The sequence below is a fragment of the Aotus nancymaae genome, unplaced genomic scaffold (assembly GCF_030222135.1).
Source record: "Aotus nancymaae isolate 86718 unplaced genomic scaffold, 86718_ANA_hifiasm-v0.15.2.pri h1tg000025l, whole genome shotgun sequence".
In the NCBI taxonomy this organism is placed as follows: Eukaryota; Metazoa; Chordata; class Mammalia; order Primates; family Aotidae; genus Aotus; species Aotus nancymaae.
In genome coordinates, this window is record NW_026988438.1 from 5,044,770 (window position 1) to 5,061,399 (window position 16,630).

A 16,630-nucleotide genomic window follows, 5' to 3' on the forward strand; every position below is an offset into this window, starting at 1 on the left:
TTACTTTCAAAGCTACTTAAAAATATATTTCTAGGAATAAATTCAAAGCTTGATGGCAGAGAAGGATGGCTACACTTACAAAGTGTATTGTACTTGGGCAGTGATTGCTCTAAATACCCTCACTTGGTCATTACACATTATACAAATGTAAAAAGTTTCTCAGTTACCCCATACATTTGCACAAATAAAAACCTATCTTTCTAAATTACAGAAATTGAAATGATACTCTTACAAACAAATATAAAAACTAGGAAATGTATACAGCTGAGTAAGTGATAGGAAATGTGTGAAGAAAGCACTTAAGTAACCATGGCAGACATTGCCAGTCAATTAGGATAATTTTTCTCATCAAACTTGGATCCGCAAGAATCCTTCTCAACCGTATGCTTCAAGAACTTAAAAAACTTTTTAAAAAATGTTTTCATTTATTTCTTCATTCATTTATCTTGGCATTGGTTAGTCATGATTTAGGGTTTGATATACACCAGTGAAACAAAGCAAGTCCTTTTTTCTTATGGAATTTTGATTGATATGAAACAGTGCAGGCAATTAAACAAATCAAATGATATTTCAGGTTGTAATAATTGATATTTTAAAAGGAGGCTAAAGGGACTAGAGAACCTTGTCTGACATTTGAGCACATCATGAAGTGAAAACCAAGGCCGACAAATAGGCAGTGGCGTGTTTTCCAGCGGAGCGCACAATGATTGCAAAAGCTCTGAATCAAAAGCACGATTGTTATGATGAAGGAACAATGAAGAGGCCAGTGCAGCTGGAGTGGAGTAAAAAAAGGGATGAGTTTGGCTTTTGTGCAGAGACCTTGGTGTAGGGAGACAAATTATGGAAGTAGATTGATTCGTTAGGTGATAGTTACAATAATCCAAGCCAAAAAAGATAATGGCTGTTAAACCATGTAATGAGGCAGGTGGTGAGTAGTCATTCAGTTTGAGAGCAGGTAGGAAATTTTTAAAGAAACTAATTTTGGACATTGTACAATTAGGTGTTTCAGACTGTAGTGTGGAGATACAGAAACAGTATCTGTATATAGGAATTAAGGCTCAGGTACAAATCAGAACTAGAATTATACATTTAGAAGTCTTCATAAAAATGAAATTGAAAGGTATGGGAATGAATGAAGTTATCTAGGGAGTGAGTATAGACAGAGAAGATGAGAAGTCTAAGGAAAAGGCCGAATCTTACAGGTTGTGAAGCTGGAGAAGCGATGGGCAAAAGAGACTACGAGGTGTCTTAGAAGCCACATGAAGCAAGTTTTCAAAAAGTAAGAAGAGATCAGTTATATCAGATGCTGCTGAAAGTTTTGAGAGGATGAAGCCTGACCATTAGAGGTGAAACTGAGATGATCCTCAGTGATTTTAATAAAAGATAGTTTGGTGGTATAATGGTGTTAAAAATTGATTGGGTTGTTTTAAGAGAGAGAAAGAAGAAAGGAAATAGAAACAGGGAGCAGGCAGCTACTAAAATAAATTTTCCAGTATCAGGAACAAAGGAATTAGCTGAGGCAGAATGTCAGTTTTAAGCTATATGCTATCTCTGATATAAACAATAGCTTAAAAGTCCATCATGCAATTAAAATCCATTTTCAACACTGCATGTATTTATAAGCTTTTCTTAATACTCAGTACCACATTCTTAATATTATAATTCTATACCCTTTATCTGTATCATTGCATATAAAATAATCAACTTTAGTGATCCTTAATAACTTTTGATAAAGAGTCATAATTGGGCACATAGGGATAATACAATTTCGTATTCTTTCTCATTATTTCTTTAAATGATGTTTTGATCATGAAGCTATCATATATATTTTGAGCCAGTTGAAAACAATAGCTTTCATATTATTCACTAGGAACTTCAAATTAGAAAGTTGGGCCTTAGTTTGTAATCATGAAACTCTTCTATTAGTAAAACAACTTAACATTTTATTATGTTACTTTCCTAATTTTTATTTTTATCAACGGTTTTTTGTTTTGTTTTTTTTTTAAACAGGACAGACAATCAACAGTGAAAAAGGAAAAGAGTAGTTCCCAGCAGCCAAACAAAGTGATCGACAAGAACAAAATGCAGAGAGCCAACTCTGTTACTGTGGATGGACAAGGCCTGCAGGTATGATTTTTTAAGTAGAAATTTTAGTAGGTTTCATATTTGTTACTTCTAGGCCCTCAAAGGGGCATATGTTCAGCTATCAACACATTTGTTTAATGTGCATATTAGCTTAGTAGACTCCTTCAGAAATATCTTTATTAATTTATCAAAATGTCAGTCTTACGGTTGATTGACAGTAACATTCGGGTTAGATTAATCATTTATGATTCTATCTCCATTTAAACTCAAATTGGCAAGAGATCTTTGGAAAGATTTGCCAATTATTGCTAAATATACACACTTACTAGATACGTATGTGTTATTTATTTACAGGTATACTTCATCTCTCTATATATATACTTAGTTTGGGTATGATTTGAAGAGTCATTTTGATAGCAAGAAAAGTCTTTAGGAGAGAAGGAAATAAACTCTGTATGAATATATTTATTTCTGAAAATTTTTAATAAATTATTATATTTCTATCTTTCAAAATTTTAAGTCAAAATTTAAACCCCAATATATTTCTAGTTTAAATAAACACAGATAGTCATTTTTTAATGCTATTATTTAAAAATCTATAAATTATCTTTATGGTCTCTGGCATCAAGAATAACATTTTAAGACATTGTATAGAACGAATGCATGACATTTACTTACCTCTGTTTTTTTAACTGTATATCTTACTTCAACAGGAAAATGGTCAATAAAGTTGGCTTAATTTTTTCACCTTGTGGACTTAAGTATGTTTTTCTACTTACGCTTTGCCTTCCAACTGTCTGTGCTTCAAGTTTTACCTTCTCTGGGAATATTTACCAATGATTTAACACATAGGAATTATGTCACACACTTGCATTCAATATATTTGATTTTCTGTCATTTTTTTATGTATTACTTTATTTCTGATGCTATAGATTATGTCTTTTGTATTTTTCAATATGCAAACACAGTTCAGGGTACATAACAGATCCCTAAATGCTTGCTTCTTCATGGTCTTGAATATCTCATTGAAAATTTAATAATGCTTTACTAAATATTGATAACTAAGTTACTGTTTGTTTTTTATCTAAAAATCCGTTATGAATAGAAAAATTTTCTTAAATTATGAAGCTCAAATATAAAAAGGAAAATCTGGGGCCGGGCGCGGTGGCTTACACCTATAATCCCAGCACTTTGGGAGGCCGAGGCGGGTGGATCACGAGGTCAAGAGATCGAGACCATCCTGATCAACATGGTGAAACCCCATCTCTACTAAAAATACAAAAAATTGGCTGGGCATGGTGGCGCATGCCTGTGGTCCCAGCTACTCTGGAGGCTTGAGGCAGGAGAATTGCTTGAACCCAGGAGGCGGAGGCTGTGGTGAGCCGAGATCACGCCATTGCACTCCAGCCTGGGTAAAAAGAGCAAAACTCAGTCTCAAAAAAAAAAAAAAAAGAAAGAAAAGAAAAGAAAAAAAGAAAATTCTGAATGACAAAATTATGATATGTTAGAAAATATAAAATTTGATTGTAAAAAGAGTAAACCAGGATATACCTTTTGGGAGTCATATCTATATGTTTAGAAATTTCATAGAAGGTATCAAATATGAAATCTATGTTTAATTTTAGTAGCAAAAAATCATAATTAAATGATCCTATAAAATTTGTATTGAAACAAATCAACATTTCAATTCAATATGTGGATGGCTAATATTGATAAGTTTAAATCTTAAGCTATTCTGTGTTCTTGTAATACAATTGATTAAAGGGAAGCCTAATTCTGAAGTCTAATTGCATTTCACTTGTGACTAGGCCCATATGTGTCATTACAGAAGAAAGGCATATATCATTTGTTAAATAGTATAGCTTAAGCATTATGATAGTATTTTATACATATTAACTTGTTTAATTCTCTCAATAAACATATGAGATTAATACCATTATTGTTATCATCGTTTTCAAAACCATAGCCCAGACGTAAGATAACTTCCCCAAGAACGCAGTCAGTGGTAAAGCCAAGGTTTGAATAAAGACCATCTGACTCAGTTTATGTTTCACTCCCAAGACACCTTGTCTCTTTGCTTAAAAAATTTTAACATGTATGTAACTGTTACATTTCTGACCATCTTGTTCTGTGTACTTTTATATTGCTGCAGGCTTTGAGATAAAATTCATGGTTAAAACCAGAGTTTTAACTTCTCTAATCTCAGTTTTCTAAGATTTTTCATAATCATACCTGAACTTTCCCAGACATCAAAACCAAAATTATATAATACATGCAGTGCTTTAAAGGTTTTAAGCTTACAAAATAACGTTTCATTTTATTTTCTATTTTAAAATAATCTGAAATATTTGAACTTATTACAACTAAGTTAGCTGTATTAAAAATCTTAGATTATTAACATTGTTTGTAGATATTTTTAATCTCTCTAACCAGATAATAACTTTTTATAACTTTCTTTGGCATATAAAAGTGTCAGCTAAAGTTGTTAGTGGGAAAAGTATAGAAATCAGCCCTAATAAAACTTTAGTAAAAACAAATACTATATGTGTAGTAAAATTTTTTGAATTAAAAAAAGATATATAATAATGTGCAAAAGTCTGTTGTACCTCAGAAGAGAGGACCAAAATAGAATACACAGATATAGTCCCATAATTTTGGAGGAAAAATTAAAAGAATGAGGTACTGGGTAGCTATTATATGCAAAATGAAAAAAATGGTAATTTTCTGTTATATTTATCAATTTAAAAATACTAAAATGTTTGGTTTTAATCAAGAAAGGTAAAAAGATCTACCATGAAATTAATTTTTTTATGAGGTTTAAAAAATATATATCATTAAAAAGCATTGAGTTGCAGCCCAGTTTGCATATAACTCAGTGACAGAAGAGGTCTACACTGCTTAAAGAAGACTATTAATCATAGTTAAGCACATTCATCTTATTTCTTTCCAGCTAACCAGCATAATGATCAGGATTATTATTTCTAATTAGAGGAAGTAATAGATCATGTATAACCTTAGGATGAGTCTCATTAATTAACCCAAGTCCTAGGGGACTTCAAATAGAGGTGGTTAGGCACTCTGTCTTTGTCATCACCCACACCATAGGTTTACATTTAATACATATGATCAAATGTAATTGAAACTACGATTTCTTAACATGCAAGAGATAGAAAATTACAGATGGCTCTCTCACATGTGAACAAATAAGGGGAAAAGCAGAACAATGGTTTAAACACTATTATGTTGAAGTTACCTTGTTCCTAAATATTCTTTGAGAAACATTTCCAAATAGAAGAGTCATTTAAGAACTAGCAAATCTAGTTTCTGATACTTTTAGCACAAGAAGGAAAAGAGGACCCTTATGGTTAAATATGTAAAACTGAACCAGTGTCTTTTCTCACAAAACTGCCTCTTTCTGTTATCTTCCTTATTTGTAATATCTTATTCTTGTAATCACCAAGACTATAAACCATACATACACATACTAAATGTAACTGTATCGTCTATATGTGTATGTTAAATTATCTCTATATGATTAATTCACTTTCCGTGATGTATGTGTGTGTATGTCCTTTGTTCACTTTAGAATTCTCAACCCTGTTGACTTACTTATAATTAGCCCTTCATTGACATTCTAACCCTCTGTCCAAATCCAGAATTATTACTCAAGTTTTGAGCATTACAGCAACCTTTAAACTGAGTTTCTCCGTATACATAAAATGGTAGATAATAAATGATGTTAAAAAAAATAGGGCTAAGATAAGAAGCATCGGGGCTGAGAGTTGGAATTGTCTATAATTTTAAGTACAATGGCGAGATTAGGCCTCATTAATAAAGTGATATTTGGGTAAAGACTTAAAAGAGATGAAGCAGTTGGCCATTTACATATATGGGGAATGGACATTTCTAAGGTAAGTATATGCCTGGCAAGTTCTATGGTCAACAAGAACTGTAGTTGGAGTAGGGTGGGCAAGATGGAAAGTGGTAGCAAGTAGTTCATAGAAGTAACAGGGGCTAGATTTTATAAAGCCTTGAAAGCTTCAATAGAGATTAACTTTTGACCTGAGTGCGATGAGAAGATATTGGTGGGAGGGATAAGCAGAAGAGTGACATGACTTGAATTATATTTTAAAAGACTTACTCTTATAAAGATTAGATTGTTTGGGAGCCAAGAGTTCAGTAGATTAGTATTGAAGTTATTCAGGGGTTATAGGATATAGGCTTATTAGGATGGAGAAGTGGAGGTAGAAAGACGTGATGGAATTCTACATACATTTTGAGAAAAGAGTCAAAGGGATATGCTGATGAATTGACTACAGGGTTTGGGAGAAAAGTGAGGAGTCAGGAACTTCTCCAAGATATTAATAGTTTGGTCCATGCAACTGAAATGATGCAGTTGCCATTGACTGAGATAGGAAAGCATCTGTATGAATGTTAGAGGGAAACTTGTATTGCTGTTAGATATCCAAATAAAAATATCAAGTAGGCAGACCAATATGTGAACCTAGAATTTAGAAGAAAGGACAGATATGAATTTGGAAGTGAAGGGCACTGATGGAAGCCATCAGATAAGATGAAATCATTAAAGGACAGAGTGTGTATATAGAGAGAAGTAATTGAACTGGGTTCCAAAACCAGTCTAATTCCAAAAACGTGCTCTTTAAATGTACTATTTTTAACTGCCCCTTTATGTGAATAAATAAGATTTTACATGATGAACTCTAATCAGTATTGTAGAGAATCCAGTGTGAACAGTCTCCTGGAATACCCTGCACACCGAATTTATAACCATTCTTCAAAATTTCAACTACCACAGATGCTATAAAAATCTTTCTTAAACACTTGTTCTCTTCATCAGTATTTTTTTTGTTATACCTTATTACTGTATCTCTATTATTATTTAACTGTTTTGAAAAGACATAGGGTTCTGTAGAGAGCCTCAAGTACAATGGTAGGGTCATGGGAGATTGAGAACAGGTGCAGGGTTCTTTCATGCTTTAAGCAAAGCAACTAGGGTGTCATCTGTTCTATGTGCTGTTCTACTTCAGATGGTCTCACATGCTGTATAAATATGTACTTCCAAGAATGAATAGCTTTAAGCTGACATAATTTTTGATATAGTTGTGTTTTTGTCTTTCACCTCCTACTCCACCAAAATCTATGACAAAAATGACACAATATTTTAGGATGGCAATAAATCTGTTTCCAGAATAACTAAGTTTTACGTGTTTTTTCACAATTTTTTGTGAAAGTAAAAATTCTAAATTCATAGATAAATTAGATACAGTCTAAGAGAGAATTAGTAAACTTGAATGTAACATCAGTACCTGACTACGTCGCTACCTCAGATCCCATTTAGGTCTCATCAGTTGTCCCAATAATACTTTTCTCCACAAAACTAATCCAGAATCATATTAGTTTTCCGTTATTGATTGTTGTATTGTGTATATATATATCACACACATATACATATGATAATGTTTTCATATGTAGGAAAGAAATACTAATGTAAATGAGAGTTGTAGTGATGGAGCATAATTTTGGCAACTTACTCTCAAATGGTTGATGGGGAAACAGTTAATTATAGCGTCATTGCAACTTTTCTGTAAATTGCAGATTTTTTAAAAAATAAAAATATTACTGTAAAAATTTTTAAATATTACTGTAAGATATTTCATAAAACTATTCACCAAAATCAGACATACTGAGTTTCAGAAACAAAGAAAACTGTTTATATTCATTTTGTCAGTAGATACATTTTGCGATTGCAATACAATGCAAAGATAGTTTTTGCCTGATTGATCTGTTTGAAAACCAGAATCTGGAATCAAACAGTCAGATCAGATTAACTAATTGAAAGACTACATGTAACAATATCGACATTTTTAATTTGTCTCATACTTTATATGTTAGGATTGTCTGAAAAAGAACTCGTACTCAATAATGAGAATAGTATTATGTAAAATAACGGTTGCTAATTGATTGGTTATCATATCTGTATTTCCATATTAGATATGCAACTTTTGTCACTTGTGGAATATCATCATTGTTCTGAATTATTTAAATTCTCTTTGATTTTTCTAATATATTTAATCTGTCTCTCCATTTCACTACCCCTAAAAATTACATCAAGAGTTTGTGTTTTATTTTGAGATACGTTACAGACTACAGTCTATTCCAGTGGGATATTTATTTGTTTGTAACGGTATGTAACTTATAACACAATTTTAATTGCAGTTTATTTGATAAATTATAGTCATGTCTATAAATATTCTAACAAATATCTCTGAAGAAAGACGTTTCAAAACATAGTTTGAAAATAATTCTATATATTGGACTCAGTATCAATTTTTGTATAATCTCATATAACAATAAAATGAATGTTGACTTTTATAGGGAGTAAAGAAAAATTCATCCTAATGAGTATTTGGGTTCAGATTTAATACTTTGCTCATGCTTAAAAATCCTTATTTACATTGAGATTACCATTTCTACTTAAAAACAAGGAGAAACAATTCAAGTTGACTAAAAAGTCAACTAAAATCTACATCTATTTATTATTGCTCATTTGCTTATGAAAACATTAGTAGTTTCAATTTTGTAATAGGATGAGAAATTTTAAAAAATCAACTATAGGTTTTTAGATGTAGCTGTTTTTTGGTGTTTCTTCATTTTAGTTTTTAATAGGAAGAAGGGGTACCCGTTGCAATCCGCAGCCACCGTGGCTTAAAGATAATCGACACTTTATATACATTAATTAATTGTGCACATTTGGTTCAGGGAAGACCTGGGAAGTTACTGCAGAAGTTCCTCGTGCTCATCCTTCTCCCAGCTGAATTGAAGACAAATTAGGAAGAAAGAAACTTTGTCCTCTTTACAATGGAAAATAAAACAGAAACAGACATGGTAAATTATAATGAGAGCTAGTTGAATATGTGTAGCAAAATTAAGAATATTTTATTCAATCTTCTCATTTAGGTAATGTGAAGATTTTAACATTTCCCTGTTGCCTATTCTCATTAGAAAAATGCCATTTTACTAAAGAAGGGGAGGAAAATATGTTAGTTGAATATTTTAACTTATATTGTTAAATAGACAGGAAGGAAGGGTATGATATGGTAAAATGAGTGTTTTTAATTGTCTCATTAAATATTTAAGAATACTTTCTAGGGGAGAAATAACACTGCAGTAAAGATAATTTGAATCTACTTTCAAAAAAGCAGATTGATCTAGAATTGTTCAACTTAGAATTTAGAGGACACAATTAGCTGAACACTTTTGTTATTAAAAATTTTTTTCATCCCACTGTATTTAGATGGGAGTTACATAGGGTTATATTGAATAGGAATACTTTTATTTTTAAAAGTCTATTATTTTAACATTGGAATCAGGTAATAGACAACACCTGTCCTTTCCCACTCTATCTAAAATAACTCTGCTGGCACCAGTAAAGTGCTGTCACCTTACCTGCTTTATTTCCCATTATGGCATGTTTCATTACTAAATATATATTTGTTTATTGTATATTTCTCCACTATAATATAAGCTCCCCTAGGACAGAAACTTTGTCTTTCTTGTTTAACCGAGAGCTGAGTTGTGATGAAAGCAGCAGCACGTGACGTATAGTACAGACAAATCAATTCCTGTTACCCGAAAGAGGGATCAGTATTTAACGGACTCCATTTAGCAAATAGACTTGATTAACTAGCAGCATATTCAGCAAGCCCGAAAAGAAAGCACGGAACAAATTGTATAGATAAGGGCTCTTAGGCCAAAAAGGACCTCAAAGGATCTTAATTTTCTTTCTAGTTCACAGGTGGTTGGGAAGATGAATCCTGCACATGCCTCAAAACTCTCAATTAGGACTCCTGCATAAAAGGAGGTCTCTCTATAAGTTGATGTTTTTCTTTGCTTCTCATGGTGTTTTCCTCAAATTCTGCTTTATTCTGCCTCTTTCACTTACTGTCTGAAAACTGTAACTTTGCTTTTCATCTCACAGGAATTACAAATGTTATTCCCTCTTCCTGACTGCCTTCCCCTCTGCCGGGTACCTAGATGGGCATGCCTTTCTTTGTGGAGGAGGTATTCCTGTTGAACACAGCACACACACACACACACACACACACACACACACACACACACAGAGATATGCGCACATTACAAAAACAGTCATATTATTGAAATCGCCTATTGGTATTTCATGATTTAGAAATAACAGTGAGTCTTCTTCATATATAATGTGCCTAATATTTATTCCATATATATAACTTTTCTTATAGATCACTCCTGTGCCTGGTACTCACCCACTTTTAGTTTTTGTGAACCCCAAAAGTGGTGGAAAACAAGGAGAACGGTATGTTTTTAAATTAATTTTAGTGTCTATGTCACATATGTGTAATAAAATAAAACTATGATGTAAAAATCCTTAAAAACAACTATTCCTCACTGTTTACTAATTTTAATGCAAAATAAATGGTGCTAGCATGTAAGATGTTTATATGATCTTGTTTTTAGGATTAAAATTTTAACACAATGGTCTTTTGTAAATATTTTTATTATCATAGCTCAGGTGTCTGAATTCTGTCTACCCCACCTATCACCCAGTTCCCCTAACAAAGAGCATGCCTTCATAAATACTGTTGAATGAAAATTGGTTCTCTAAATGGTAAAAAAGATAAATTCAGGTAAATCATAACCCAGTACTAAGAAACAGAATTTATATCCAACTTCTAGGCAAAATATATTATAATAATTTCTCTGCATGTGCATTTTGGAGAACATGATGCCATATTTCCTGAAGAAGTACAATATATTTAGTCTGAATAATAATGAGCTGTATTGTCAGATATCTCAGCATTCTGGCTGATAACATTTCAATTTTGTGACAAATCAATGATTAAATCATATTATTTAATACAAATATGAAAACCACTACATTGAAGTGTTAATCTTTTGTCTTACTAAAGAGGACAGTCATAAACAAAAATACAGTCATCCCTGCCTTAATGCTTTTTAGATGGCTTTCCTAATCTCAACGAAAAATAAGCAAGCAGATGAAAGCACTCATAACAAACATGACAAGAGTCCAACAGATTGCCTTTGTGGTTCACCAAATAGCAAAGTTGACATTTTTCCATAAATGTAGTAATTTTTTTCCACCCTTTTACTTTTCAGGTTTCTTTCCATGAAATGAGGAATGTTTTTCATTATTGAATCATCAACAAAACATTTTTGCTTTAAAGAGTATAAGATTTTCAAGATGAAATTTGGGTGGAAAAAAAAGACAAAAAAAAAGAGTATAAGATTTTTTTTTTCTTTTCATCAACATCTAGTTATGTTTTACTCCTCTAAACATGATAGAAATTATTTCAAATTAATAATGGTTAATAAAAATATTCACAATGCTTTAATAAATTAGTTTTACTTATAAAATAATTAAATAATAATGCTGAAATTACTTCTTTACTACTTACAGTTCATCAGCTGTATATTCTATTGATAGCTTGAGCATAAAAAGGAAACTTTTCACAAAAAATTAGATGAGACTTAAATCCACATTGGAAATTACAGAAAATTGAAGTCTAAAGAAAAAAATTAATATTTTCAAAGGAAAGTAATTTTTTCTCAAACTAAGATAATATGAATCATGTAGAATGACCCTTAGTTGAATATTTGCTTTCCCTTTTTCCAGTACATAGAAATAATTTTCCCTAAATTAAAATATATATCTATAGATAGATAGACTAAACTCTTAAAGAAATTAAACTCACCAGGGGCTTCAACTTTGAGCTCTTCTATATACACATCCACTTGTGTTTTATTCTTTGTACATTGACTGGGACCATGCAAAGTCAAATGAAATGTAAATATGTTTTCGACATGATCTATTATGAATGTAAACATACATTTTTCTGCCTGCACAAGAGACACCTTTCACAAGGTGATTCCATTCAGTGTTTTTCTTTCTATTTTTTTTTGGCTTTTTTACTTTGATATGTTAGATAAGTCACAAAAGGTTACAGAAGTATAGCTCTGCATAAAGTTTTCCATATCAGTCAATAAGTCTGAAAATGTTCACATATGTATTCAGGCAGCAACACCAAATTGAATCCAAACTCTACTAGTGACTGGGAATAAGAGGCATAAGACATAGTCATGCAGGCAGGCACATAAATAGATCTATTGCAATGCCACATACTACAGGTTAAACTAGAAAGGTTTAAAATAAAAGTGCTGTTGAAGTTCACAGAAGGAGATAACTATCTCTGAAGACTAAGAAGTCTTTACAGAAGAAGTAGCTTTTGTACGGGTTCTTATATAATAGACATTTGTCAGATGAAAGAAGGAGAAAGACAGATTTGTGAAATGGGACGATGTCAACCAAGAGGAATATACCATGATAACAATGTAAGGAGAAAGAGGGGAAAGATGAGAGAGAAACTGTGGCTGAATTGTGAAGATGTCTGAATTTTATTTTTTATGTAAGTCTCAATAACTTGACACTAACAGAAACTTTGCATCATGGATAAGGCATGCCTGTACTTTGACAACAGTATAGAGGAGGGCTGGGTTGCCAAGAATTTTATAAAACTGGTGAGAGAACTTGAAGACCTTAACTAAGGCAGTGGGATGGAGTAGCCAGATTTGATAGGCATTTTTAAACATTTTGTTGCTAAGGGCAATGGCAAGAAGGGTGTTTCCTGGGTTTTCTTTCAGGAAGGCACAGAATTCTCCACTAGCATGTTCAGATGCTAAGGAAAAGAGGGTATTGAGAACAACTCTAGGTGATATAAGCAGACATTACATAGTGAATTTGGAGAGTTCTATCAGTAAATATCATAAGAATGTTTGTAAAATATATAATCCTATTTTCACACCAATTTAGCCACCTAAACATATCCCTTAACTTTTAAAAATATTTTTAATTTCAACTTTTATTTTAGGGAATATTCTAAACATATATGCATATTAAGGATGCAAGCAGGTTTGTTACATGGGTATACTGTGCTCAGGTCGTGAACATAGTACCCAGTGGGGAGTTTTTTCACGTCTTCCTCCACTCCTTCCTTCCCCACTCTGGTAGTCCCCATGTCTAGTTATCTCATGTTTATGTCTGTGCATGCTCAATGTTTAGCTACTGCTTATCATTGCATGCAGTACATGCACTATTTGGTTTTCTGTTCCTATGTTAATTCACTTCCGGAAATGGCCTCCATCTCCATCCACATTGCTGCAAAGGACATGATTTCATTCTTTTGTAATGGCTGTGTAGTGGTCCATGCTATATATGTACTGCATTTTCTTTATCCAGCCCACTATTGATGGATACCTAGGTTGATGCCATGTCTTTGCTTTTGCTAATAGAGCGGGCATGAAAATAAAAGATCATGTATCTTTTTAGTATATAGTATGTTTTCCTTCAAGTTTACATCCAATAATGGGATTGCTGGATTGAATGGAAGATCTGTTTGAAGTTCTTTAGGAAACATTCAAACCATTTTCAACAATGGCTTAACTAATTTACATTTACAACAACAGTGTATGGGGATTTCCTTTTCTTTGTAGCCTTGCCAGCATCCACTGATTTTTGACTTTGAATAATACTATTCTAATTGATGTGAGACAGTGTTTTATTGTGGTTTTAATTTGTATTTCTATGATGATTAGTGATGATGAGCAAGTTTTCATATGTTTGTTAGTTTGCTGCTTGTATGTCTTTTAAGAATTGTCTTTTCATGTATTTGCTCATTTTGAATGGCATTATTTGTTGATGTTTTTATCTCATTAAGTTCCTTATAGATTCTGGGTATTACACCTTTGTAAGATGCTTAGTTTGCAAATATTTCCTCCCATTCTACAGGTTGTCTCTTTACTCTGTTGATGGTTTCTTTTGCTGTGCAGAAGCTCCGTAGCTTAACTGTGAATTTCTATTTTTGTTGCAATTGGAGGACTTAATAAAGAATGTGTTGCGAAGGCCAGTGTCAAGTGGGGTATTTCCTGGGTTTTCTTTTAGAAATGTAGTTTGGGATCTCACATAGCCTTGCTTCGGCTATTCACGCTAATTTTAGAATTACACATTAATTTTAGAAGAGTTTTTTCTAAGTCTTTGAAAAATGACATTGGTAGTTTCATAAAAATAGTGTTAACTGTGTAAATTACTTTGGGCAGAATAGCCATTTTAGCAATAGTGATTCTTCCATGAGCTTGGAATGTTTTTTTCATTTATTTGTGTCGTATCTGAGTTCTTTCAGCAGTGCTTTATAGTTCTCCTTGTAGAGCTGCTTCACCTGCTTGTTTAGTTGTATTCCTAGGTATTTCATTTTGTGTGTGTTGCTGTTATAAATGATTTTGTATAATTGATGTGACTCCACCTGGTTGTTATTGAAATTCTATGAATTTTTATACATTTATTTTGTTTCTTAAAACCTTGCTAAATTATCAGTTCTAGCAGGCTTTTGGTGGAATCCTGAGAGCTGTCTGAGTATAGATTCACTGTCAGTGAAAAGAGAGAGCTAGACTTATTTTCTTATTTGGATACCTTTTATTTCTCTCTCTTGTCTAATTGCTCTGGCTAGCACTTCCAGAAGTTTGTTGAACAGGAGTGGGAGAGTGGGCATGTGTTGTTCCAGTTCTCCATGGGAATGCTTCCAGCTTGACTGTTTGGTATGCTGTTGACTGTGGGTTTGTCATAGATGGCTCTTATTATTCTGAGGTATGTTCCTGTGATGCCTAGTCTGTTGAGGATTTCTTTTCTATGAAAGGATTTTGTGTTTTATTAAATGCTTTTTCTGCATCTATTGAGATAATTATATGGATTTTGGTTTTAATTCTGTTTATGTGGTGAATCATATTTATTGATTTGTGTAGGTTGAACCAACCTTTTATCCTAGGAATAATGCCTAAAACTGTGTTAAATTAACTTTTTGATGTTCTGTTATCTCTTCACTTTTACTGTTTGTCTAAGAATTCAAACCATGTGAGATAGGTGCATGCATAGAAACAATTCTATTGCATTTATTTACAGAAATTGTTTTCTTTCAGAAAAAAATAATTAATATGTGCTGCTAAGACGGTTTAGCAATTTTGTGAGATGACTGATAAAGATTTGCTTATATGAAATGATTAGGCCAGATGAGGCTACATTCTTTGCTTGCATGCACATATGTACAACGTACAGTCCCATTTTATGTAGGGGAGAGATAATTTTGAGATCTCTTAGAGATCTATGGAGAGATGAATTATCCACAAAAATTTATTGAGAGAAGATATTTAAGCAATTTTATGCTGAAATGTTTAAAATGCATAATTTATTTGAAATCTACTTAGCTAAATAATGTTCAAAAGAGGTTAGAGAATATTCTAAACATATATGCATATTAAGGATGCAAGCGATATTCTAACTTATGAACTATATTACCTTTATAGTAGCTACCAGGCCTTTAAAAAAACCAATAGTTCCTATGGAGCTATTAGACTTCTGATATTTAGATTCAAATTTTATTAAATTGATAGAAATTATGTGTTAATTTATATCATTAATTTCAACTATATGTATTTTATAACACTGAGACACATTACTTCTTTTAAAAGTATTGAGTAGGATTAAATTTTCTTTTTTTCCCCACATTTTCACCTTTACAGAATTTACAGAAAATTCCAGTATCTACTAAATCCTCGTCAGGTTTACAGTCTTGCTGGAAATGGACCAATGCCAGGGTAAGTCCAGGGATAATATTATTACCATCAACTCAATTCATGTTAATTAATTAAATAAGCTGCCTGACATATCTAGAAATAATGTTATTTGAATGCAGCAGGATATTAGTACATAAAAATGTAGTATCAACGACATAAGAGAAACCAGTGCAAATACTGGTTTTCCAAATAGCCCATTTCTAGCAGATTTTTCTTCCTTCTAAAGATTGTGAAGTAATGCTCCTTATTGTACTAATAATGTTAATAATTACACACACACACACACATACAGACAAAATAGCTGAATGCCAGTTTGAACACTGCCAAACCATGTACTTGAAGAACCACTCTCTTTTATTGTACTTCTTATATTTAAAATATCTGCTAAAAAGTAAAGAGAAAGCTAGTTAGTTAGCATGTTTATGCCATGTTCCATTATTGGAACACTAAGCATCTGAGTGTTATTTATATTCTAGTGCTCAAGGTCGTTGCCAACATCTGATTGTTAAATTCAAATGAAATTCAAAAAATTGTAATCTCCAGCATAAATGAGTTAATGAAGAAAAAGCATATGATTTCATTTACTACTTACAAAATCTAGCCAATATCAGTCTCTTATAACATACTTCACTGTTAACAGGTAAGACGTGGTAAAATAAGACATATATTTTTTAACACAAACTGTATACTTTTGATGTCACCAATATGCACCAAAACAAATCACTATTAACTTGGTCTAGTTAAATAATTAATGTCATTTTCTTTCATTGACCTCTTTTCTTTCTATCAACATGAGAGTAAACATTAGACCACATGAAGTGAGCAAAAGGTCTATAAGCTTTATGCATGC

General features: G+C 32.2%; 1 protein-coding gene across 11 annotated transcripts in view; it reads left to right on the forward strand.

Moving 5' to 3' along the window:
• The window catches only part of DGKB (diacylglycerol kinase beta), an 812,604-nt gene that overhangs the window by 347,945 nt on the left and 448,029 nt on the right, over positions 1-16,630 (forward strand). For all 11 annotated transcript variants that reach the window (XM_064380347.1, XM_064380346.1, XM_064380345.1 and 8 more), the window contains 3 exons: positions 2,011-2,127; positions 10,365-10,438; positions 15,727-15,801. In XM_064380347.1, coding sequence (XP_064236417.1) covers positions 2,011-2,127; positions 10,365-10,438; positions 15,727-15,801 — 266 coding nt within the window. The remainder of the gene's footprint in view (positions 1-2,010; positions 2,128-10,364; positions 10,439-15,726; positions 15,802-16,630) is intronic.